General features: G+C 49.5%; 2 protein-coding genes across 5 annotated transcripts in view; one reads left to right on the top strand and one right to left on the bottom strand.

Moving 5' to 3' along the window:
- The window catches only part of LOC135917325 (acetylcholinesterase-1-like), a 121,627-nt gene that overhangs the window by 68,113 nt on the left and 26,667 nt on the right, over positions 1 to 26,847 (bottom strand). The gene's annotated exons all lie outside the window — the stretch shown is intronic.
- The window catches only part of LOC135917327 (lactadherin-like), a 127,349-nt gene that overhangs the window by 73,884 nt on the left and 26,618 nt on the right, over positions 1 to 26,847 (top strand). For all 4 annotated transcript variants that reach the window (XM_065450913.2, XM_065450915.1, XM_065450912.1 and 1 more), the window contains exons 2-7: positions 5,225 to 5,375; positions 15,338 to 15,402; positions 20,666 to 20,964; positions 22,715 to 22,837; positions 23,663 to 23,801; positions 24,785 to 24,945. In XM_065450913.2, coding sequence (XP_065306985.1) covers positions 15,342 to 15,402; positions 20,666 to 20,964; positions 22,715 to 22,837; positions 23,663 to 23,801; positions 24,785 to 24,945 — 783 coding nt within the window. In that variant the 5' untranslated portion in view covers positions 5,225 to 5,375; positions 15,338 to 15,341. The remainder of the gene's footprint in view (positions 1 to 5,224; positions 5,376 to 15,337; positions 15,403 to 20,665; positions 20,965 to 22,714; positions 22,838 to 23,662; positions 23,802 to 24,784; positions 24,946 to 26,847) is intronic.

Raw genomic sequence — 26,847 nt, 5'->3', positions numbered from 1 at the left:
GCACAGAGACCACAAGCAGCACCGATCCACATCATGGCGCAACACATTACACGCACAGCACGGAACAATATAGCACAGCATAGCACAGCACAGCAAAGTACAGAACGCCGTGCCACATAGTAAGCCAGCCAAAACGAAACCCTATGGAGAAAACACAGTGCAGAACGCCACACAGATAGCAAGACCGAACCAAGCCAAAGCACAACATGGCGTAGTACAGAGCAACACTCACAGCAAAGCAGACGAGATTAGACAAAACCAAACGAAACCAAACCGAACCAAGCCGGAGCACCGCACCTAGCCATGTTGTGTTGCCTATTGCTCCTTGTCGGATTGGAAACACACCTGAGCCTGCTGTTATTCTAATCTGTGGAGGACTGGCAGTAGCTTCTTTTTATTTCATTTCCTTAAAGGCCCCGTATTAGGCGTATTACATCTTTAGTGAGTGAAGAGTGCAGTGCAGTTCGCTTTTCTATTGTAATTTAACCTCCCGCACTACAGTTGCCACTTTCCCTTTGCCTCACTATCAGTGCCGAAAAAACAGACCGATGCGGACCCCTTAGCATGTTCGGGTAGGTCTATCACGTTTCCCGAAGCCAAGCTCAACGCGGGGCTGTCTTCTGTCGTCCAAACGAGGACAGACGACAGCGTCTGTAGCGCCTCTGCTGCTATAGGCGGAGCGCTGAGGCTCGTTCAGGGTCTCAGTTCTTCCGAGTCAGCGGCGCTTCGGAAATCCTGTCGGCCCACTTGTATTTCGCATCCATTATTCACCAGCGACCCGGGAAACCCATCCCATGTCGCCTCCGCCGGTATAGTCATCGGTGCCCACGCAGGGTAACTTTAACCTATACCGCTTGCTCGTGATGTGCACGATGAAAGATGGACGCAATTCACGGGAGTTAAACTTTGCAACAGTCTACCGTTGGCTCTAAAGGGTCTCACTGGCTAAACGAAAACGTCTTATTTAAAAAAAAAATATTTCTTGTGGCAAGGCGAACTTCATACATAGCATGTTCCTGGAAAACAGGTCTTGCCTTTTTGTATCTGATTGTCTGGCTGTTTGGACTGGAGCTTTAGTTTAGATTTTTTGTCGGAGGCGCTTGCCATCTTGACGGTAACGTCTGGTCATGTCGGTCACGATAGTTCACTATTCTCTAATACAAAGTGTAAGAAACCGATTTTACCGTGTTACTCTAACCATTTATCAAAGCCTAAGTAGTTACGCCAGAAAGTGCAGTTAGCAACGTACGTGAATGCTATATGAGCGAATGGTTGCCGAATTCGGAGAAGGAAAACGGTCTGCGTTCACTGTCATCATTTTCAAATGACATTGGTTTTGCCCACGTGACAGCGTGCGGGGATAATGACATGAAGTTCCACAAATGTCGTTCGATGCAACGACTTTAATTGCGTTTCGTGACGGAGGTTTCGTGCCGAAGACTTGGATACCTGGAAAAGTTCACTGGCGCCGCCACGAACGCGTTTCGGGCGAAGCCCCGTTCAAGACAAGCCGAAATGTTTCGTATCCCGTCATTGTCGCAGTGTCACAGCGCCCCTTGAGGAGCTCACATAGATGGTGGCGTCAGACTTTCCTCCAGGGTGGTACTTCAAGAAACCCATTTGTTGATACTTCGTACTTGCCTTTGAGATGCCCGCGAGTGGATAGCTAGATATATACAGTGACCACCTGTGTTGTCAACGCGGACCTCCGATTATGCTCACCGGTAGCGTTCTCTATCCATTCTTGGAAGCAACAGCGCATAAGATAAAAGTAGAAGAATTATGCACAAGACGAAACGAAGAAGGGAAATGCTCTGAATTCACAATTGAGAATTTATTTCCAACGACTCTCGCATGCACGGATATACAAGATAACCGCGTATACATTGAAAGGAGAATGCAGTAAAGGCCAACAACAATCTTTATTACTGATAGATCACACAATCGACGATAGCCGGATATCACAGCGAGGGCAGTACTACAAATTAATTTCATTATGACTTCTCAAAAAGCGGTTTGCACTACTACTAGAGGGCAACTTTTTACTTTCCTTCCATTCATTGACAGACTTCCAACTACGTAAGGTAGCAAACGGGACGTGCGTCCGGCCGACCTGCCTCTGAGCACTCAGACACTTCTCAACCAACTCGTTCGCACCTTTTTGCTTATTTCTCTCACGTTTCTATCAGTAACATTTGACACCGTACACTTAATATATATATAAAAAAAAACATTCACTGATCTTCACTTCGCGTCTCATTCGGTACCGTCGACCGTGAACGTTGGCACGTACTAGGCGGATCTGACGCCTCGCTGTGCTTATACCTCACCTCACCCTGTTGCGGCATTATCGCGACGGCAGAGGCCAATTTCGATCTCGCGGTCAATCCCAACGCCTCGCCTCCGGGGGGAGGGAGGGTGGCTCTCCGGATTTTCCAGTTGACCACGACCCGGAGTCTTGACGTCAGTAGCGCGACGACGTCTCATTTCTCTTCCTTTGTCCAGGGATGCGGCTAGCGTGGCATTGTGTGTGGTGTGCTACAAGCCTGTACGTTCGCGTACGGTCTCAGACTTCTGAAGCTCGTTGTGGCAATGTCTTCTTTCTTTCTTTCTTTCTTTCTTTCTTTCTTTCTTTCTTTCTTTCTTTCTTTCTTTCTTTCTTTCTTTCTTTCTTTCTTGCTTTCATACACGCATAAAGACAGTGCAAGATTCCTTGTTACACGTGTCCCGAACCGTCTTTCTGCGTTATCCGCCTGTTGCTTCTGGACAGGTCTGCATCCGGTGCGTGATACCCGGGGCTTCCCGTCTTAACGCATCATGCTACGGTCTGTGCCCATTAATCACGGCCGGCTTCAGTTGCTCAAAGCCCTCTCGTCGCGTCCTGCTTTAGTTCCGTTTGTTCGCGTTGTTTTGTTGCCACGGGATTAGCGAACCAGGGGATGTATCGGCACATTTTGGAGTCGAGCCGTCGAAGCTGTTCTCAGTGACCAGCGCGTTATCAAGAGGGTGGCGAACGATTTAGTAATGTCGTGCGAAGGCCTAATCTGGGCGCCTCCATGTAGAGGAACAAAAATTGATAAGGAGTGGCAAAGAGTAACCTGTCCACCCTTTTCTCGCTAAGCTATACCTCATCTGACTGCACTATGTCACTTGCTGTCCACAATGTGAAACGAAGCAAGCTTGGTACGTATAGAAGAGAAATCTCCTCTCTTCTTTGCATTTAGAGGGGCTGTATAACTAATAATTATCAGATCATCGTCGTCATTATCATATCATTATCATTAGCCTGCTGCAGGACGAAGGCCTCTGCCAGCGAACGTTGCCCTTACAAACCATTACGTTGCCAAGCTTTAGGAAGTACAGTAAAAGCTCGTTAATTCGAACCGCAAGGGGAAGCCGCTTCAATTCGAATTAACGAAAGTTCGAACTAACGAAAGTGAAGGAGGGCAACAGTACACTGCGATTTGGAAGCAGTAGGGCATGTCAGAAAGTGATGGCGTGTGCCGCGGGCACACGCGATCTTCAAGTCGAAGCTCTGGGTCCGACTGTGCCACACCACCGATGTCCACCGAAACGAACGTTAGCCGAGGCTTAACACCATCCCAATGAATCGCGACGGCCGATACCTCCTAAGCTGAAAACAGAGGTGCACAACCGATGAAGGCTGCCGAGACAAAGACGCTGAACATGTGAAGGTGGCGAAGGCCCTGATTCGTTGGTTCTTGATTGCAAGCGCAGCTGCGACGTACTTGATTCGCTGTGTTTTGGAGCTTGCCGTGCCATCTCCGCACAACATTAGCAGCTGTACAAGATTTGCAAAGCCTCCGAGATTCGCAACGGGCAAGAAGTCTCCGAGGTTACGTAGAACGGAGAGGCGGCAGCCGCCGCTGCCTTCTGGCTGACCCCGCGTCGGTTAGATTTTTGTCCGATTTCGCCTTCTCTCGCCGTTCTCTCCGTTTCGGAGGCAATACAGCCTTGTGTGTAGGCAGTAGGCGCGTTTCTCTGGCCGTGTGCCAGGCGAGCGTAGTTCGAATTATTCGTGAGGGAACCTTCTCGCGTTCGAATTAACGGACTTTTTCATACATAGACTTCTATGGAGCTTGGCCGGACCAAATCGTACAGTTCGAATTATCCATAAATTGGAATTATTGAAGTTCGAATTAACGAGCTTTCACTGTATTTGAATACGCGTATGTCTATACAAGGTGTTGGATCTATTAAATAGACAATTCATGTAAACTCATCCATGTAAACCCTCTCTTTTGTTTTTTTGCTGTTCGTGTTGAACGACATAAAGTTAGTTAATATATCGCAATGCCGCAACGTTGCGTGTTTTAGAACGATTCTGCACAAAAAAATTAAACGCGCCCTGAGGGGAACATTGTGGTCTTTGCATGCCGCATCTCCTTAAGCCTAACGTGTGTGCCAGAGTTTTTCATTTTTGTGTTTTCGATGTGCTTTTTTGATGTCGTAAATGTTTACTAATATGCATGCAACAAAATATATTAGAGATACTTTAAGGATTTATCCCCACTACATATTTATATTTAGGCAAACGTTAAAGCGAAGATTTCTTGGAGGACCCTCCTCGACAACCATCAGCTTCGTCACCGTGACGTCACTGCGTCGCCGTCTGGACTAAGCATTCGAACGAACTGCAGCTTGCATCTCGGCTTAGAATGGCAACCGTGTAGCGCTTAAACATTGCATCACACTAAGGTTATGACTGGCATGCGGTACATAAACATAAAAATTGCATAAGACGCGTTGCATAGATGACCATAAAGACAGTTGTACGCATCGTGTTTCGTTTTACAGAACTGATATAACTGATTCATCAGGGCATCGCTTCACACCGATTCCAACATGGCGTTGGATCTGCGTAATTCTCCCTACCGCTTGTAGACGCCTAATTTTTGTGCACTGTTGAGACGGCAAAATTGCCTGTCTCGTCTCTTCTCGTCAAGGGGCCATAATTTGCGCTGCTACATGATAAAACCTTACTGGGCCAGTCGAACCAACTAACCCAACAACAAATTCTATTATGATCAAATCTGAATTTATTTTATCCTAATATAATGTGTAACCTAACAGAATGACCATGTGCAAGTGTCACTGCTTTTCAACGCGGCTCTGTTTGGCGTAGTTAAAGTTCAAGGCGTACTTTCGAACCTTCCGGACTTCGCGTTTTCTCAATCTTAACTCTCCTATCTCGATTCTGCAGGATTCGATGCGCACCCCTGGCGACCGTCAGCTGCTGCGCCGGCCGTATCACCGTGACGTCACCGTGGCGCCCGCCCACTTCCGCTGCCGGCTATCGCCACCACTTCCGGTCCGTCTACGGGCTTCCTGGACGCCCACGCGCTCTTCTTTAGGCAAGTATACACACCTCATCCGCCGCCACCTGTCGAACAGCTTGAAACCATTATTTTACGGGTACGGAAAGTCGTTTCAGCCACTCCTTTATTCAAGGCACACACGTGCTGAACACACATTGAAGATGTAAACCTTAACGACTCCTTCGAGAGGAGCCCGCTTCCATCTGAAAGATACAACTCGTGCTTGCTTCGCAGGTGGCGTCGTGATTCGCATTGCAGATGCATCCCTCTTCGCCGCTCGTTTTAGAAGCCGTTTCTTAAGTTTCGGGCCCGTCTTCCTTGTGTAGTTGGTGCGCATTTGTCGAGAAGCGCCCACGACCTCGGCCGAACCACTTCACTTGGCGCCGACGGTTGGAATCGGACACGTTCGCCGCCGCCCACGCCGACGCCACGAAACGCGTAAACCGTATCTTCCGTGGTCGCTCGCGATCCAGAAGTGGCCGGCCGACCTATTTACCGGCAAGCCTTGAGGTACGCGAACGGGCTCGCTCATTGAATTTCTCGAGGCGTCGTCGTCGTCGTCTTCTTTGTCGTCTGCACACTCTTACCGACTGTTATATACGAGTTGCAGATACGTGTATGCGGTTGCGCTCGCCCGTCGCGCTATATACGGTGGTCAAGACGCCTCTGCGTCATGTGAACGCCCGATTCTCGAGACCTTCGTGCGTGACGTTGCATTTCAATTAGCGGGAGATTCGCGCGAGGAAATAGTACTTTGCGTGTGCGATATTAGTCGGCTTAGCTCAAGACGTCAAAGCGCACGATTTGGTATCGTCTGCTCGTACCGCGGCCGTCTGGTGGAGTGCGCTCACCCTTGTGATCCCTAAGTGCACTCCTGCTACGACAGCTGTTCAAGCAGAATGAATTAAGGTAGCCCTTTTTGTATAAGCAACAACCTTTCCCTTGCATTTTATGGCTTTTAGTATGACATCAAATGGCACTTACAGTGATAAAAACATTGTATCCCCGGGTGTTCTTGCGTGCCTGAGGGATACTGCTGATTCCCGTACGTAGGAGCCTGACCGCATCGTAGTGCAATGACAATCGGGGAAACCGGCTTGCAAGACTTCATCATCTTTTTGTGAGTTTTCACAGACGGGGTTACAGCGACCTACGCTTATGGAACCGATGTGATTGCGTAGAAAAGATAAGCCTAGCATAAAAAATATCAAAGCGTAGGAAACGAGGATACTGATATATTCTGCTTAGTGCAGTCCTTGCAAAAGATCGCATGTCAGCTTCCCTGTACTACGTCTGGCGGCGCTGCCACGTAAAATTTGACCCTGTAAGCTTTAGTGTGATAGAAGTGTCGTGAATGAACTAAAACGTCACAAGCAACGAGGCTGCGAACTTCGATGCACCTTTGTAAAAGTTACCGTGAAAGTGCTTATATACCCATCGTTTACATAGGTTTTTCGCTCAAAACGTACTATTAAGAGTCGTCTTACGCCTTCACAGATTAAGTTTCAGTAGATCCATATCCCCATAATCTGGCGAACTAAGCACGAATTCCCTTCGTTATTAACTTCAGCACATAATCGATATGCATTTGTCTAAGTTGCTTCGCGATGCAGTGCACCTTTGGCATTAGCTTGCGGAGCACCTTCGGCATTCCGCCAATCGACTCGCCATTCGTACGTTCTTGAATCCCCTCATTTCTTTCTCCGATAGCGAAACAATTAAAGTAACAATAAATTCAAAAGAAAGAGAGTATAAGTTTCCGTTTGCGCAATATGCCGCGCCGTGACTTTTATTCAGACTCCAAGGTACGGCGAATTAAGGCGAAGTGTTCTCCACACCGTGCCGCGCGCGAGAAATTGAGGCCATAAAATCATACTCGAGCCTTGGGACAGCGCGCGCGATCCCGGTTTCAGCTCTCGGCTTAGTTCATGTAATATTCACTCGGCGGCGCAGGCAACGCACCACCGCGCCGGGAATCCGAAAGGCTCGGCCTCGCCGCGTTACAGTCGGGGAAGCCCGAGCTCGGTGTCTGAGCGTGCGTATATCTATATAAACTTGCGACACGCATGCACGGGTCGACTGGGCTGCGGCAGCGTAATTCGGTTTTCGTGTTCCGTCGAGCAGCTTCGCTTGTTTCTCTACGAGTCTTTTTTTGTTAGTTCAGTCATTCTCCGCCAGAGGGACGGCGTCGCTTCGTTATGTGCTCCCCGTGCAAAGTGGCGCCCTCTGCATACGCTTTGGGCACTGTTGCCTTTATTTAATTTTTCTTTGTTTTTTTGCTAGTCCGGCGAACAAGTGCAAGTAATCTGTGTGCAGGTGGCTTTGTTCTTTATGGTTCCTGAGCAGCCGGCATCGGAAGTTTCGGAGTATCGTTTAAAATGAAAGGAGTCTACTAATGCAATATCAGCTGGCGCTCGCAACCGAAGCACGTTAGAAAAGTAAATGGATTGCTGCTTCCTCTGCGAGTTCGTGCCATGAGGTTCACCTTTTCGCGAAGTATGAACGTTCAGCGTTTGCGTGAACACTTTTTTTTTTCATGCGAGGAGCCAGGCTAAGGCAGGGAAGCAGCACCGCAGCTTCAAAGCGAAGCTCTCTTTGCAGACCACTCCGTGATTTCGCCTTGGTCCGTCGGTCGTTCTGTCGGTCAGTCGCTGGTCGGGTTCTAGACAGGTAGATTTGCATTCACATAAAAAGAAGAAAAAATGAAGCGCCTCCGGTGGAGGGATTCGAACCTCGGCCTTCCCTTTCTGTGACTTCCGTGGCTTGTATAATTCTGATTATACCAAAAAACACTGCCAGACACAGTGATTGAAGTAAGTGTGAAGTGTCAATACTCGATGGTTGATAAACGAAGCAGCTCACGAAATTATATTACCTCCTCCCATCAATTGCCAAACCTTGAACTAGGAGCTTTCCGAATGTGCTTCCTTCAACATTACGCTCAATGGCACCGCGAACTGTAATATCACGTACGTCATGATTAAATTCACGAAAAGGAGTGATTAATCACAAGAACTAAACATGCAATCGAATTCTAGTTTTTGAATATGGACAGCTCCCTCAAACTTCGCAGAGCTGCTAGCATTCAACCATTAAAGGCGGAGAGGTGCTCCCGTGAAAGAGAGTTCGGAAGAAGAAACTTGTCTATCGAAGCGCTCTGTCGCTTTTACGCTCATTCACCGCCTAAAAGGGTCTCTTCTGGGTCACTTAGAGTACTTCCTTGCTATTAGCCCAACGATGACAAATTGCACCTTATTAGGGCCGTTCAAGTAACACATCGCTCAAAACAGCATTTGACACGACAGGAACTCCATATACGGGAAAGCGCCATCCACGCGCAATCATTTCGACGACATTAGCGCAATGAAGTAAGCTCTCCCCACACTTCAGAAATTCCACGTGGCTCCCATTTAGCTCCACCGGATCCTATAGGGTCCGTGAAGTATAATGTACGGGATCATTAATTACAACCGCAAACACGTCGCGCTAATGGTCTCATTTCACGTTTAATTGCGTTCCGTGTGACGCGACTAATTTTCATTCCGAAGTCCACGTCTGCAGCGCCGGAAACAGGCGCGACGCTGTCGGCGCCACCTCCTAAAACAAATAGCCCTAACGTGGCGCCACGAACAGCCGCCATTTTTGATCGGCTATTAAGCGCGCAGAATACACACAGACGCCTGTGAGGAGTGCGGGCCGAAAGAAGCGCTCGCGGGTTCTCCGTAACGACGGGGCGATTATTTGCGTAGGCAGTGTTTTACAGGGGAAGCAACCATCGATGATTTCATGCCACCCCACCCCTCGCTTTTACCGTGCCGCGTCGTCTGCCCGAACCTGTCCACTTCACTCGCGCGAGCCTCGGACGCAAGCTAGCGGCAGAGAGATAATAAGACCCCTGCTAAAAGCGGAGGCTCGTTAGTGGCCCGAGATCCTATCGTCGCCTACGTCTCTTAGAAGCCTCTCAAATGGCTGAGCTTTCTTTCAAGATGGCGCCCACTCCGCTATCGCGGCGTCGCTGAAGCGGCAGGGAAGGGAGGGGGATGACGCTGGGGCGGTTGCTGCTTGTCCGCTATCGTCTGCTGCTTCTTCGCCTACCCGTCGTCTGCTCGTTTCGTTTTAATCGAGGGGTGGCGGTGGTGGCAAGGTTTGGAGCGCATTGGGCCACTTTTGCGAACGGGCGGTCGTTGTTTGTCTTGGCCTGAGCACACACACACGCGCGAGTTGTTCCGGTCACGGAGCATGCGCTTGGGAACGATGTTTACAAGGATGGACATACCGCAGGCTTTTCTTTTTGTTTTTCTTTCTTCTGCTTTTTTCTCCGCACAGGAAGATGGCGCCGCGGCTTTCGCCCCCACCTCGCGTGGTGGCCGCAGGTGAGAGTATGAGTAGTTGGAGCCGCCCCTGTTTCGCGGTTTCGAAAGCGGCGAAGAAATCAGCTACAAACTTTTCCCACCTTTCGCCGTCTCCGCTGCTCGTTTGGTATACTTTCTGGCCGTTGCCGGCGTGGCGTCCGGCCCACGCCTCTGCATTCTCTTCCCAAATTGCTATCGGCCATCTGTGTCGGGGGGGCCCGATCGGCCTACGGGACCGGATTCGCACTCTCCCGCCGAGGGTTACCTCGCTTTTCAAAGATGGATGACTTCGAGAGATGGTACTCGGTCGGCCGGTATAGGGGGCGCGAGAGTCTTCGTGCGCTGCACGGGGAGGTGGGGGAGGCTGTATGAGATCCAAGTCAGTACGTTTTAAACTATCTTCATTGAAACAAACAAAAGAAAAGCGAATTCCCATGACGGACCTTTGCAATTAGGTTGCCACGTGGTTGCTCCTGCAGAATGACGTGCCATCGTCTCACGTGCATATGGGCATGGCAGCTGGTGTGGGGATTTGCTTTGTGGAAAGCAACTGTCGCGCATGTGCAAAGAAAGAAAGAAAGAAAGAAAGAGAGAAAGAAAGAAAGAAAGAAAGTTTGACGAGAAGGCCCAGCCTGTCCTGGTACAATAATATGCAATCGGAAATGCTCGGAAATTGACAGCCAAGCGTTGGCCCAGCAACGTCGGGAGTTCGTTTCTCCAGATAGCCTGCGGTGCGCTTTGAGGAGTAGGTAGAATTTTTAAAAAACGACTAAAATCGGTTGCTGGACCCCCACGCGAATGACTCTGCTGTCGCAAGAAGAAACTGGAGCGCCTCGTTTTAATCTTGTTAGGTCGACGGTGCCGGAGTTGTGACGTTGAGAATTAATGAACTGCGTATGGACCTGCCAAATGCATTTGCCTCGGCAGGAGCTGCAAACGCTAAAGGCGGCCGACGGCGACTTCCTTGGTCACCTTGCATGTCTCCAAACACCTGTGCCTTTCGAAAACCATCGATGCCAAACCAGTCACGCACTTGAAAGCAGCACTGAATCTTTTTGATGTTGCACACTCCGGTAAGCTAGCTCGGAAGACTGAGTACTTGCCGTGGAGATAAAACGGTCGTACGGGCAGTGGGTAGTTGGAAACGCCTACGTACTGAGCTAATCGACGTCTGCTAATTATCTTGCCGACTCCAGCCTCAGGTAAATGTATTCAGGAGAAACTGTCTCTCTTTGCTGGCGCGGCAGAAAAAAAAACAGAACGAAAATGCGAGTTCTCTGTTCCAGAGCAACCAGATGCACTTTGTGCCTCTGGTTTCCAGGATGATGCCAGAGGCAAACGCACTTAGTAATAGCGTTCGGAGTGATTTACGCCAACCGGTATATGCACCATGCAAGCAGAGAGATAACGGCCGTGCCGGCTGGTCATTACGCTTCGCGCGGCCTGCTGGTTAGTTAGTGCAGTCCGGTCAATGCGGCGGCGAGTCCGCGCAGGCCAAATCCTGCGGGTTAATGTCCTCCCAGCGTCCCTTCTGTCCGAGGCGAGGGCAAATGGCTTTTGGCGCGAAACGTACGGCTTCACTCGCTTGCCGCTAGGCTCCGCCGCACAATTCGTCTTGCGCGGTGGCGTCGTGCGCAGCTTTGTGGCTTTCGGGGGTCGAGAGATAACCAGAGGGGCCGCTCGGACGCCGCTATACTATGGCCACCACGATCTCTCCTACATAGGGCAGCGCCATCTGCCAGCGGCCGTTCTTCGCTTCCTCTCGAGGCATGTACGAAACGACGACATTTCGGGATCGTATAGAAGTTAGAGGAGGCGTTAGTATATAGAGGCGGCGTGGGAGGGAGGCTTTCTATGCCGCGTCAGGAGGAATTCGCCGGACCTTTCCGTTTTTCTCACAGATCTCCCTTTCGCGGCGTCTCCCGTATTTATTACCGGCCGTAAAGATTGCCCCTTGCCGCGATGTTCTCCGTACGTACCGCCTGCGACTCTCCCGTGACCCGCCCGATCTCCTTGCTGTATACGTCGCACAACTACCGTGTTCGCGCGGCTGTTACCCGTGCGAGAGCCCCCCACGATTCCCCAATTAACTCGCTTCTCCAGCTTCTTCCTCAAAGCTCGGCGAGCATGTAGGAGCTAAGCGTGAATGGGTTGCGTCTTTCGCTATCTGAACCCTGACGCTGGAGCCGGAACGGCTCCCCAGCGTCGGGTTGTCATTAAAGTGTCACTGCAGAGGAATATTTTGTACCTTTGTTGCTATATTAGGGCTCATCAGTGATAATAAGAGGAGTAAACATAGAGCACTGACGACATGGACGAACAATTGTTGTTAATTAGCACCCTTGGTCGGCAGAATGAGTGGATGCTGACACTCAGTCGCCAATATTTTTGGAGGCTATAAACTCGCTCACACTCATATGCACTACTAGCACCAGTTGTGTCCAGTGACGTCAGTTCCTTCTGTGTTTGACCTTGATTGCAACGCTTTGTACCTTTCCTACTTCAGATTAATGTGAAGCTTAGGTGTATCAGTTAACTGTTCTTGCGCACTAACACAATTGCCACTATTATCCGCTGTAATGAAAGAGAGGTGCATGTGGTGACGGCCGTCCTCGGTTTCCCGCAACGCCTTGCTGTGACGTCACGGTTAAATTTAGGGTGTCTGCTCTTCCATAGAAGTCTATTCGCAAGGAGCCACTACGTTGTATTCTTAAGGAACCAAAGACACGACCCAGCGACTGTCGAGATCTTTTCCTGTTTCAAAACGGTCTAAACAGGAGGAAACATTGAAAGCTATGACGTCACACTGACGTATAGGAAGCCGAGATTTGGGCGCAAAAAAAAAAAAAATGGGAGAAACAGTTTGAGCTTCGTTTTCTCCGCATTTTCTAGACCCGTGTCCGAGAAATTAATAAAAGTTCGGGACTGAACTAATATTTCAACGCTCCAAACTGATTTTGATGTTCACACTTAATGTGCCTTTAAATTTTTGTACGAGTTTTCTGAGTTTTCATTCGATACCTCGAAGATAGTGTCACGTTCTAGTAACGGTAAGGAATCAAACGCTGCCGAGAGCGTCAGTTAATAATCTACCTCTCTGCTGGGCGACTTTGTGCGCAGAAAAGCAAGCAGCACTCAAAGGACAACGACAGCGGCGAAAGCAGCTGCTGGTCTTCGAATCTGAACTCGCGGTTCAAGTACGACCGCTATCTATGCATGCACCGCTGTAAATTCTAGAGTAATAGCTCGTGCACCTTCTTGAAAGCACAACGCCATTCGCGTCCCGCACGCCCAGGAATTAGACAAGACTATATCGCTATAGAATCAGCAGCAACACTCAATAAATTTCGCATACCGTGTCTATAGGCGTGACTTGCGCCGTGAGATAACAGTGATAATCCGGTGAAAAAAAAAGACGGACGCCGGCAGTAAGGCAAGACAATGAGCGCTTGGCAACGTTACGAAATTCAAATTGCTGCGAAAGATGCAGTGGTGCCGTCCGTAGAATTGGATTCTAGCTTATTGCCTGCTTCCTCGGGGCTATATACCCTGGCTTCCAAACTTCTTCCAACGTGCGCGATGGCTTTTACTAAGCTCTCCACCGTTGCAGTTTGATGGCGTTAGACGCGACATTTGCAGAGTTTGTAGCCGTAGTATTCTCGCAAGTTTAATCTCTTTCGAGTTTCAATCTCGAAGACGAGAAAGCGCAAACTTTAACTTCCGACGCGCGCCGTATAACTCTGACGAAAGTAATCGTGGAACGCGGGAATCGTTTAGAGAGAGAACGAAAGAAGACCTCCAAGCCTCGTTTAAGGTTACGTCACCCGAGAATGCGTAAAAAAAACGAGTTTATACGGTATACGACCGGACATCTCCGGTATATCTCTCTCGCGCGCGCATTCGCTGGCGTGCCGCAGGCAGTTACGTCTCCAATTCAGAGATCGTCTAAAAGCTATAGAAACCTCGCGCGGCATTCCGTCGTATATTCCTTCGTACGTTCTATACGCGCTCGGAGGTGAGACCGCGGTGAGACTAACGATCGAACCATAAGCGATAAAACTGAAGGAAAGCACGCCGAGCCTATAGACGGTTTCGTAGGAGAAAGCTCGCGACAAAAGAAACACAGCGGCCTCCTTACACTGCGCCTGTCCCGAATGTGGAAATGAGATATCCTCATTCGGCCGGCGACTGCTCCCCTTCTTTTTTTTCTTTTTTTTTTTTACGGCTTAGCCCTCATGGCGCGGCGTCCGACGTTTCGGGGCATTTAATCACGCCCCCATAAATTGCCCGCCGGTGCGCGTAGTTCTTCTGCGTTGCTTCTTTATTTCTAGTTCGCGCGGCTGACGGCAGAGGGCGCGGCGGCGGCTTGGGGTGTCCGCCATTGCGCGTCGCATTCATTTGTACCGTTCCTGTCTTTCTCCTCCCCCGCTAGATAAACGCTTTTAATGACGCGCACGACGACTGCCGAGGCGTGATAGATCGAACTTTTATGCGCGCCATCTCGCGGGAGTCGGCTGTAACGACTCGCTACTTAGAACCGGAGGGACCGAGGATCGCTATATAGTATATGCCCGTACGGTGATAGAGATAGCCGACTTTGTGACTCGCCAGTTCGACCTCGCCTATCTGATATACCTGTCAAAAGTTGTGAGAAGGACAGTGCTCGTTCTCCCGAAGGTCCCCCTCTCCCTCGTTCTGCAGCCCGCCGCCGCTGCCGCCGGAGCAGCCGCGAACCCGCTGCATTTATCACCGTACGATGACTGCTCATTGCACTGTCATAACTAACTCTGGTAACATCTTCATTTCACCCGCTTGACTGGCTTCGCTCATGCGCGGGATGACCCAGGATGGTGTGGTTTACGTGAGAACGCCGCTGTTTAGAAAGTATCGCTAGAACGCGTGTGTAGAACGTGTGTGTTTGTTTAGATTTATGTATTTATTTATTCATTTATTTTACAGGATACTGCTCTTTTATATAACATAATTTTGTGCAAATTGATATTCACGTGACCTATCTCTTCAGCGGCCCGATAGGTCTGTATCGGCTTAAACACTGATCGCGTAAAGCCATGAAAAACAAGTCTTCGTATATTAGCAGGTTCCGAAGCGGCTCATGACTTCCTTTTTTTTTTCACCAACATTTTCAACATGTCGCACACTAAGAAAGGAAGCAGGCATGTCTTCGCCCGGTGCCTAGAGGCAGCCTGTGTTTGAACCCTGGCTGACCGGTATGGTCTCATTGCGGCTCATAAATACGGTATCATATGGTGAGAACAACCGTAAAAGGACTACCGACCTACATAGACAGGTGGACTAGTGAAATAGAGATCAAGGTCCTCGATTCCCTTATTCTTTTTGTTGGAAGTGAGAACATGCGCCACATAAGAGCGGGCTGGAACATTACAAGTTCGTCTTTGACAACGACTTGTAGTTGTCAGGCAAGCCGAAGATGCCACTAGAACCCAAGGGTTCCTGGGGTGATAAACTCCTCTGATACTTGCCGTTTTCAATAAACGTTGTTTCGTCATCATCGTCGTTGATAAATGAGCAATACCCCTTCGCTGATTGCATGGTTTTACTAGAGTGAGATGGACTCATTTCAGTGCAAGATGTGTAATTTACTGTTTCGTTGTCTCTTCACAACAGGGCCATGCGGAAGGTACCGGCTACGGCGGCCATCTTGCTAGCAACCCTGGGCATAACAATCACGGGTAAGCACGCCGTCTAATGATTTATGCTCGGTCCCAGTAAACGTTGAATTTTCTTTGCGATGCATACCCCTTTCCCACTGGCTAGGGTACCAGGATGGACGTGCGTCTGGTTGACCTTCCTGTCCTTCCTTCCATTTCATCTCTCTCTCTGTGTGTGTTAGAGTCTACAACAGTCCTCAATATTACTAATACGAGAGCATAATGCTCCACCTAGAGACATTATCCAGTGCTCTCCCAGAGGAGCTACGCGCCTGTCCCGCCTCGTCGTTGCTATAGCAACGTCACTTCGACGCATCATGCACATCTCGGCAAAACGAGCTTGTTACTTGTCGGCCAGCACATTTATACAGGTGCCTCCGCACAACTTCAATTAGAGTGTTGGCAATAACCGACGAATGAAAGTGCAGTTTGTAACCAAGCCGTAAGCATATCAGGCTTGTTCGCGTTCCTTACAGTTGCGTAGCTTCCAGCACAATAACTACATTGTTCAACGGCCGGGCTTAGGAGTGGTAGGGAAAAAAAGAAAGGAAAAAGAAATGCTTTATTCGCTCAGTCATTTCTGTGTCTGAAATTCTCCGGCCGGGCGCCCATTTCTCTCTAACTGCCGTGCGGACTTAAAAATTTTCGCGAAAGGGTCGTCCTCGTTCTCCGTCCGACATGGGTACGCAACTTTCTCGCGACAGCGACAACGCTTGTAACCATACGAGCGCATCATAAACGTTAATGCGCCGCGGCTCTTTCTTAAAAAGCGAACGCTGTGATCCTCACGCGGTTCTCGTTCTGCAGTCGTGAATAAACGAGCTTTGCGTGTGGCGTTCATGGCAACGGCTGCTCGGGAAACTCAAGAAAGAAGAAAGGAAGAAAAAAAAGGCGCCGTTATGCTTTGCCTAAAGTGCAGTGCGGGAAAAACAGAGCACGTGTGGGTTGGGGGAGATCATAAACCGCGAGCAATAATTGAAGACTGGCGGCGTGGAGTCATGCACAGTAATGGCTAGACGCCCCGAGCGCCTGCGTGTTGTGCCCGTATCCTTTCGCAAGGACGACAAAAAGAGAGCCAGCGGATACCGTATTCTAGCGCGCATTGTATGCCCCGCGTGCAAAACACGAGGTAGCATTAATGTACATTATTCGTCTACATTAACGTCACCATGGGTTGCCTAGGTGTATATTATCAAGTACCGAAGAGACGTGTTTTCGAACTTTTAGAACCTCTATACTGCACGCTTCTCGCACCTAGATGGATGACACTTCGCGAGTTTGAAGGGCTGGCGTCGTCGGCTTTATTGTGACGTCATGACTCGGAGCGAAATTTATGCTGGCGTCGTGTAACGTGACGCTCCGTACGTTAATTGCAAGCAAGGAATCAGTTCACGCAAGGCTGCGATTATTAGTTATCACCGGGACAAGGTTTTGTCCTGCAGTGGAGACAAGTTAAGTCGATGATAATGATGACCCGCCGTGGCGACTCACTGGTTGCATGGCGTTGCACTGCTGAGCACAAGGTTCCGGGCTCGATTCCCGACCTCAGCAGCCGCATTCCTGTGGAGGTGGAATGCAAACACGCCCCTGTACTTTGACTTAGCCGCGCGTTGCAGAAACCGAGGGGTTCGAAATTATTACACAGTTCCCCTTGTAAGGCGTTCCTCGTAAATCGTTGTGAAGTTTCGCAACGTCATTTCGCACGATCTATATTTAATTCATCGCGAAATGTTTAGGCGCATCGCGATGTAGCAGCACTCCGGGCTGTCATTGAAGAGAGGGCAGTGCCTTGGGTTTTGTCAATTTAGAAAATTAATGCTCTTAAACATATATGCGTGAGGCCAGGTATGCAAGTTCACTGATGCGCGATAATTCGTAGCAATAAGTCTGAAAAATAGGCAGCTTGACTGGTGATAATGAAGGTAAACTACTGAGATGGGGAAAACGTTACAAGAAAGTGGCTATATATGCCGTGTTAAACGACAATACTACAATATTTATTAAGTGCCGCCTCAAATGCACAGTTTCACTGGTGGGCTCGCCGAATTGGCCGGCTGCCCTTTATTAGAGGGGGTCCATGGGTCGGAAGAGATTGGCGGGTGAGGATTGCTTCATGACCACAAAAGGAGCGAAACTTCTTTCAGATGGCTCTAGTATTTCCCATGCGGCCTCCATCATCGCGTTTATGTCCAGACACGAACGTTAAGAGGTGGCGCTCGGGCGCGTTTATTACCTGCCTTTCGCTGCTGCGTGCAAGCCCACTTTTAACTTCCAACCACCTCCGACTTCATGTCTCTTTTCGTAGATGTTTGCTTGCTGGCGCATGTTCAGCTTAGACGGTTGCAGCCGTTTTGTTTTTGATCATACACGCAGATAATTATTCGGAGAGCTGGCTGCATGCACGTTATGTCACGGTTGCGTGAGGACTCGCGTAGCGCACATATATATATATATATATATATATATATATATATATATATATATATATATATATATATATATATATATATATATATATATATATATATATATATATATGCGGTGTTTGTTCTAGTCCCATTTGGCTTGCTCTGCTGCTGCGCCGCCTGGTGTCAAACACGTGCTTGAAGATGCGAGAAACTATAGAGCACGCAAGAACAGGAAGACAGGGAAAGAGCCATGAAATGAAAGAAGATATCAAGAATGAAAAGATGGTCCAGGAACCATAACACGCGCGAAGTGAGACCGCATGCCATCACGAACAACGGCGGCTCCCAAGCTTCCTTCGCGGCTGAAGACGGCCGGAACGGCAATACGCGAGCGCTTCTGACGCATGCACGCTATACGAGCTTGGCTCTGCTTGGCTTGGCTCGGTGCGCGCGAGGCTAATTGGACATTAAAGCTTGATGGCGCGCACCATCTCCCATTTTCCACATCGGGAGCCGGGGTTTCTTTTTTTTTTTTTTTACGCGCCCGCGCTGCTGTTCGTTGACGCCCTTTCCGGCACCCTCACGAAACGCAGGCTTTGAAGTCAGCAGCAATAAGCAGCAACAGACAGTGGTGCCTCCTGTGGGACGACGCCGTGGGTGGAGTGGCATTTACTAGCGCGGCGCCGACGAGACCTTCGGCGGCTCCCGAAGGCACGCTGTCTTGAATCATTGATGCCCGGGAGCGTACTGGGCTTGCGCGAGGCTGTGAACGGTGCTTGGAAGCAGCAGGCTTGTGTTATCGTCCTGCTGGACTAGGCTAATAGCAGCGCCTCGCAGTGATGTCCGAGACGTTTTCGGGCCATCTAGAGCCAAGCAAGCAAAATACGCGCACACGGAAAGACTTGTGTGGGCTCTTCCACTCCTGTGGGATGGATGACCGTGCTGGACTGGGCTTTCGGTGCTGGTTCCCGTAAAAACACTTATTGTGTGCTTGTGTCCGTGTATGTACAGTGCTCACGGAATGAAGCGCGACACGGAGCATTTAGCAAAACCCTGCATACGTGCAAAGTACGCGAGAGCACCATGTCATGTCGCAAGGAATTTGGTGACCAAAGGTGACGAGGACTCCGATGTAAGTGTGCGCACCGAAATTACGTCGATGTGACATGAACTGATGTGACACGAGCCGGTGGAAACGAAAGTATGCGCATTACTTAACCCTAAATGGACGCGTTTCATTCCGTGAGCACTGTACAACGCTTGTTGATACCTCATTCTTTTTCTGATGCGAAAGCATTGAATGACTCGTTCAGCGAAAAATCCGGCGTCTGTAGCAGGGAAACGGTACCTAAATTTCCATTGACCGCGACGCCACGTCACAAGCACGCCTCGACGGAGCAGAGTGGGTGAGAGGGAAACACCTGCTGCTGCACTGGCGCGCCAGAGGTTGCGGAAAGAGAGAGGGCGTTGCCGCGACGCCACGTCGCCCTCTGTAATTGAAGCGTGGGCTTCAAATTACGATGCATTCCTGAACTTTTATATCATTTAATCAAGTACTTCAGGGAATCTTCGCTTCGAATTGATTCTCAAACGCGGGTTGGATCTGCGTAAATGTTTTATTTAGCTGCGACGCCTTGTATGTACTACTAGTTGTAGCATAAGACATTTATTCAGCCCACAATTACAGGCCGAGCGTATCGACCGACTAATTGCTTCGTACATTGCCACACCAACTTTCGGACTAAAGTTGCGTGGCATAAGGTACCATTCGTTCACCTTTGCGTTTTCGGTATGCGACGCGCTTTGTTTCGGTCGCGAGTGCGAGTGGCGCGGATCGGCCGCTGGTCACAGGACCGTGTCGCGCCACTCGTTCGAGGCTAAACTGGTTCGTAACTGCGACGCCTTCCATCCAACAAGTACGCGATATTTCGCGAGCTAAAAGTATGTTACGCTTAATGTTACCTCGAATCACATGACGCAATACATTTATGTTTGTTTGTGTGACTCATTACACTTTTGGTCGTGAATGCGAGGCAGATAGAAAGGGTTTGTCTACCCGTGGTAGCGTTTAAAAGCACTTCTTGTTGGGCTAGCTGATAGCTGTTCAATATAAAATATAACGACGCCAAATAAACGGACACGCACAATAGAAGAGAACGGGACAGGGCGCCACTCGCAACTGTTTTATTCACAGAACACAGGCACTTATATACCGTCAGTCGATGCATACGCACAGAGCAAACTTACAATCACGCATCTAATCAAATACTCACGATACACAGCTCTCAAGAAACTTCTCGGCCTTGTATAGTGATAACGAAGTTTCGCTATAACGCACAAGCTGCCTTTCTTGCCTATGCCTTTCTTGCCCACCGCGTACGAAACGGTTCAGTGCATACGAATCACGGTACACTCTAAACATTTTACACGCTTAAGGTTGTTTTCTTGACGCACTGTAACATCCTTACCGTTAGGGCCTTACAAAACATTATAGAGGACGACAGCGGAGCTCTAACGAGACGTGCTATAACAAGAGACGTAGTTGAAAACCATGTAATCATTCTGACAGCCTTTGGCGCATATAAATATCCGACAGGAGAGTTTCCCATCTCTCCCTGCGAAATTATCTTGTCGGATATTTCTGTTCGCCCGAGGCTGTCAGAATGATTACATGGTTTTCAACTACCTCTTTTGTCATCACACGTCTCGTCAGATTTCCGCTGTAATCCTCTATGAATTCTTTTAAGGCCTTGACGGTAAGGGTGTTACGGTGTGACAAGAAAACACCCTTAAGGGTGTAATGCTTTTTTTTTAGTGTATGTTTGTCTTGTCGCCGTTGCATCAATGCGTGGTATTTCGACCGTATACGAACGCAGAGCCCCGGTGGTTGGGTGCGAATGCATCGTCGTCGTCGTCGTCGTCGTCCTCGTCGTCCATTCCTGTGGTCCATCATCACCCGAGCCGCGGGTCCGACGACCACTGCCGGCAGCCGGGTCCGCTGGGACTGCTGGCGGGCCGCCTCCAGGAGTGGCAGCTCAGCGCCAGCTCTACGCGCCAGCCCGAATGCCAGCTGCGTTACGCCCGCGTGCTGGAGCTGGCCTCGCGCGGAGCCTGGTGTCCCGCTAAGGATGCCGACACCGAGTGGATACAGGTGGACCTGGGCGCCGACGCGAAGGTGACGCGGTCACTCTCTTTTCTCGTTCTAAGGCGTGCTCACGCGTATTGGTGGTGATATACATAGTACGCGCGTGACGTCACATCCGCTGCTGTCGTCTGCTTCCGCTACCTTCCGCCATCTTGGGGAACCTTATGAACGGGCGCGCGCATAGGCCTATAGGTTCCCCAACATGGCGCCGCCGCAAACCGGAAGTCGCGGCATATATAGTTCGTTTGCGAGCCTAACTGCGGTACCAGTTATCAACAGCAATCGAACGAAAGATGTCTCGGGCTGCTGCCAACGTTCCAACAAAAAGTACTTGTCTTCTTAGGTGACATACTTTCCGTGACGAAGGCGAGTCCCTTCGTCGAAACGTTGTCTTCAGCGATATTCCTTGTTCTGCGCCACTCTCAAGTCACTCCAAGCCTCCATCTTCCTGCGAACTTGGGAATACAGACAAAGCTGTTATCCCTGGTAGTCAAGCGAATTGTGAGAATCGCGCGTATTTGGGCTGGTCGGTTCGGGACTTGTGCGGGAAGAACTGCGCTGTGGGCTGGACGGGAGGACCGGACAGATAAAGCTCTCGTTGTCTGGTAAGTACGCGTTCTTCACGTCCTGTCCGTTGTGCTTTTCTTCCTGCTCAAATGGTTATCGAGCCCTTCGTTGCTGCCAGTGTGATTGCTCATTCCTCTTTCGTGAATCTACAGTACAACGAACACCCAGCTGCTCCTTCAATATGACTCGAACACACATACTTTGCTGGTAATTGCTAATATAGGACGCGTTTGGCTGACATCTGTTCATGATAGTACTGCGCTTGACATTACACTGACGGAAGAGCTAAAGAACGAACATAAAGGAACAAAATGTGGAGCTACATGGCGCAAACTACTAACTCGTTTAATACTGGGTCTCTTCGCAGAGGCCAGTATATAACCTAACCGTAGATAAAAATGGGTCAGTCAAGTCAATTGTATCGCACGACCTATACTTCACAGAGGCAGCCTTGTCATCTTTGGCGCATTAGTTTTGTGCGGCCACCTGAGCGTCCTCCTTTGGTGTCGGTGGTGGTGGGGTCAGTTTTGGCATTCTAGTTGTGTATAGACAATAAAGAAAGGATAAGTTCTGGCGCATTGTGTTCAGGTATGTGTGAGCCAGCAGTCGCTCTGTCTTTCCGGTATCAATTCAGTTTTCCGCTTTTAATTTTCTAAACAGCACTTCTATTTCCCTAAGATGCTGCTCCGTAGTTGCTCTTCTCTATATTTCATGAGGTGGCGTAGCTGTAATGTTACTAAGTTGTTTTTTTCCTATTTGTTTTGTGTGGGGTTCGGTGGGGGGCGACTTCTTAAGAGGGTACTTGTGGTAGCGTTACATTAAACTGAATGCAGTGGTCATCCAGATTTATCTTCTCTATTTCTCTACTGAACTTTGTAATGTATGAGGGACCTTGTAAAGGGAGGGCGGGGGCAGCGTCAAAACAAAGAAATCATGAAAAACTGGATGAGGAAAAGCTACACGGCAGCGTTGTGGTGTCGCCCCCCCCTTTTTTTTTTTCGTCCTGTGTTCATTTGCGCTGTCCCCTCTCCAAAAACACACCAGTTCGCCCACGCGTGCGCTTTACGGCAAACACAAACGCATTTTCCCAAGTTATCTCCAATGCGACGTGCTGTGGACTTCATATTTTCGACAGAGGTTGTTACTCCTGCGGCAGACAAGTTTCGTCGAGCGAGCGCGTTTCTGGGCTACGACCTCATGTGCGCCATTGCAGATCACGGGCCTGCTGACCCAGGGTCGCGGCGACGGTCGTGAGTGGGTATCGTCGTTCGCCGTGTCCTACAGCATGGACGCCTACCACTGGAAGCACTGCCTCGACGCCCACGGGAACAAAAAGGCGAGGCAGCTTTTTGTTGCATTTAGATAAAGCAAAAAAGTGCGGGCTTACACGATAGCCCTGTAAATAGTGCGTCTTCAGTAAAGGAGGAAGTCCTGCTGGAGGCTTCTCTTAGACCGTGGTCCAGAGGCCACATTTGACACGCTGAAACTTTCCCTGTGAGGGGAGGTCTCTTTCCTACTCATCTCCTAAGGTCGGCCTGGTCTTAAACAACAGTCTTAGTCGCTGTAGTGTGTTGAGCAACTATAGAGTCCATGTGATGGCCTTACCTCTGCGTTTGTCGTAATGCCATCCGCGTGACCCTGGAGCTTGATCCCGGACCAGGTCCTCTCAAGCCATTTTTCAGAGCAGCGCAGCAAAACGAGGCGCAATAAAAAGAAAGTAACGGCTTACAGTGCTGAACTGGAAAAGTGGCAGAACTCGTCGTAGAAAAAAAAAAAACTAATAGTACGGTGGGTTAGGCTGGTCGGTTTGAGCACGTATTGGGGAGCGTAGAAACAAAAGCAAATGCTCAAAAAATCAGTTGTAACTTCAGGCAGCTCAACGTCTTTTCGTCCCTGCCTTTCCTTCTTCCGTACCTTGCTCTGTCGCGCTGCTCTTCAAGATGACTTCGAATCAACTGGCACACCGCTAGCCAGTCTATTACAATTCTCTCTCCTCGTCTGATCATTCTCTATTCCAGTCTTCTGGCTATTTCTGTTTCTTTGCTTTATAGCAATGGCTGTCGTGCTAAGTTTCTCTCTTTTTTTTAGTTTTAGAACTCGCGGATTGTGCCAAACTTCCACCTCTACTACCGTGACGGTCCTCTTTCATTCCTCCGTGCAGGCGTTTCTGGGCAACACCGACTCACACAGCCTGAAGCTCAGCTACCTTGATCCTCCGGTGCACGCCCGCTTCCTTCGACTGCACGTGCTGCGCTGGCACGGCCGGCCCAGCCTGCGCTTCGAACCACTCGGATGCCAGGGTGCGTGTACACATAGGCCACCGCCTTAGGGTGGAAAGCATACTGCCATAGCTACACACGTAACGAACTTCGTGACGTCTTACGCGACATGTTCAGAAGAATAATTGACGAAGAAGGCTAAAAAAATGGAGGACGCTTAATCTTCGCCTTTAAGAGCGGAACGCGGTAGCATTCAAAGATCCCTGACTGCTTCTTACGCTCCCCGGCAACTGCAGCTTATGTAACCGTAACGTTTTCCTGGAAACGCTGGCGCCGAGCGCTAAACGCTAAGGTGAGCTTTCAGGTTCTTTCTTTTTCTCTCCTCCTTCGCCTCCGCGCTCTCCTGCCGTGGATGCGCGGCAGCGAGCGCCATCTGGATGGGATTGCAATCAACCGAGCTGGGCGCGCCGCTTTATGAATGGTAGAGACGCTGGAAAATGGGTTTGTGTCCGAGTTTCCGCGTAACAGAATTGTGTTTTTTCTCGTATATTGAAATTACAGTCCGGCGCAATCACGTCTGTAGGTTGCGTGTAAGCCGTGCTTTACGTTTTGTCTGGCGTATATTACTTTGAGAACTTCAATTGGTTTAGCAACGCCACTGCGCCACGCGGATGGCCTGCGTTGTTTGGTATGCGCGTTTCGGAGTTTCGCTCATGAGACTCCCGGCGCCGGTACCTGACGCCGACGCCGGATTTCTTGCGACACGGGGGCCCTTTTCGCTGTAGCGTTAATATAGTATACCTTTGTGTAGTTTTCATAACGAACACATGTGATGAGTAAAGTTGTCGCGCACATGAAAATCATCATTCTCTCGCCACAACGTTGTGTACTATTCCCGGTTCTTTATAAATTGAATCCCCGAGTATGAAGTTCATTTAACAGTATGGAACCGTGTCACGAATGATCCGTTCTGGAAATGTTTGCATAAGGCTGGTGTGAAGGGGGCCTTTTTTTTCCCCAACACGTGTTGCCGACTTCGCTCTCTCCGTACGTGTCGCGCCCAGAGTGCAACGAGGTCATCTCGGTTCCGCCCGTGGCTCGACTGACGGCGTCCAGCTGGCGTCCCTGGCACCCGCAACAGGGATCGTGCAGCCCGGACGAAGCGCAGCTCTTCGCCAGGGGTGGTTGGTGCGCACTCAGGAACAACGGCAACCAGTGGCTTCAGGTACGCCGCTTGATGTTGTTACTGTTGCTGCTGCTGTTATTGTTCCCTAGTTTCTGTACAGTAGCTTCAGGTACGCCGCTTGATGTTGTCACTGTTGTTGTTGTTGTTGTTGTTGTTGTTGTTGTTGTTGTTGTTGTTGTTGTTGTTGTTGTTGTTGTTGTTGTTGTTGTTGTTGTTGTTGTTGTTGTTGTGGTGGTGGTGGTGGTGGTGGTGGTGGTGGTGGTCGTCGTCGTCGATGATGCTGATAACTTTGGATGTTGTGGAAGTGCAGGCCATATTTTTCTTTTTCGGAAGGCTTTCCCGCAAGGCGTAAGTAATACAAGAAAGTTCAACAACAGCTTCGAATTCGGCGTCGTGCAAGAACTGCAGCAGCGTCTTTGCAAACTTGTCCGTCACCCAACGGTCGTGGTTTTTTCAGGCATGTCTGGCTTTTCAGTCCAGTCTTTCTTAAATTCCTAGCTCTGATCACACGCGTTCCAGGACACGTATTTGCAAAGCAGGCGTCGATAATATGATGCAGGCTAGTTAGTGTAGCATTGCCACTGAGAAAATAGTGCGATACACGGCACTGCAGAGGGTGAAACTCCGAGGGCAAGAGCAATGCGTTCGTGTTTTTGTCCTACAAATTTTATTTTCGACAGTTATGATAATGACGACGACGGTTAAGATTTGTGTTTTCTGGTACGAGTGCTGCTTCGGAACCGCGAATGAAAAGAACAAGTGTAATTTTTTTAGCGTGTTGCGCAGTAACTTCGAAAACAGTGGGCGGCAGAGCAGACCAAAGCGCTCTTCTCCTCTGCTGTCCGTTGTTTTAAATGCGCAAGCATTTCTATGCCGACGCAATGAGAAAACCCGTCCGTGCGTCTGTCTGTCACGTAAGACGAGATCGCTTTCAAGATGGGGCCCGCAGCAGCGAGTGAGCTGACCTTCGTGCTGCTTATCGCTTCAATGCGAACGAAGCGGCGAGATCATGAACAGCAGGTTGCCATTATTCCTCAAGAGAAAAGTGTATAACAGCTGTGTCTTACCAGTACTCACGTACGGGGCAGAAACCTGGAGGCTTACGAAAAGGGTTCTACTTAAATTGAGGCCGACGCAACGAGCTATGGAAAGAAGAATGGTAGCTGTAACGTTAAGAGATAAGAAAAGAGCAGATTGGGTGAGGGAACAAACGCGAGTTTATGACATCTTAGTTGAAATCAAGAAAAAGAAATGGGCATGGGCCGGACATGTAATGAGGAGGGAAGATAACCGATGGTCATTAAGGGTTACGGACTGGATTACAAGGGAAGGGAAGCGTAGCAGGGGACGGCAGAAAGTTGGGTGGGCGGATGAGATTAAGAAATTTGCAGGGACAACATGGGCACAATTAGTACATGACCGGGGTAGTTGGAGAAGTATGGGAGAAGCCTTTGCCCTGCAGTGGGCGTAACCAGACTGATGATGATAATGATGATGATGATGATTAAGTGGCGAGAACACAGCGCACAGGAAGCTATCTGCATTCGGCGCACTGTGTCCCCATCGCAGATCGCTTTCATGATAGGGCCCGCGCCATACGCAGCCACCGCCGGAGTACGGTTGACCACGGTTGATAATGGTTCGCATCGAGAGGAGGCAGTGTCGTCGACCACGACGAGGTCTACCAAACGTGACAATGTTCATCACGTCACGTATACTACAGCACGCATCGGCCAGTATTCATCTTCCACGAAGCAGCACCATCATCCAAACGCACCATCATATAACATGAGTGAACATTGCTACTCGCCTCATCAACGTCGTCTCATGCGGGTCTCAGTGAACATTTCGGTGTTGCAACCGCGCTTCTTCATTTCACGATTGTTGCGCGGTGTTTCTCGCAATTATACCTAGCACAGCAGCATGTGTTGACGAAACAGG

The sequence above is a fragment of the Dermacentor albipictus genome, chromosome 9 (genome assembly GCF_038994185.2).
Source record: "Dermacentor albipictus isolate Rhodes 1998 colony chromosome 9, USDA_Dalb.pri_finalv2, whole genome shotgun sequence".
Classification (NCBI taxonomy): domain Eukaryota; kingdom Metazoa; phylum Arthropoda; class Arachnida; order Ixodida; family Ixodidae; genus Dermacentor; species Dermacentor albipictus.
The sequence above is the reverse complement of the archived record's forward strand: the minus strand, read 5'-3'. Positions and strand labels throughout refer to the sequence as shown.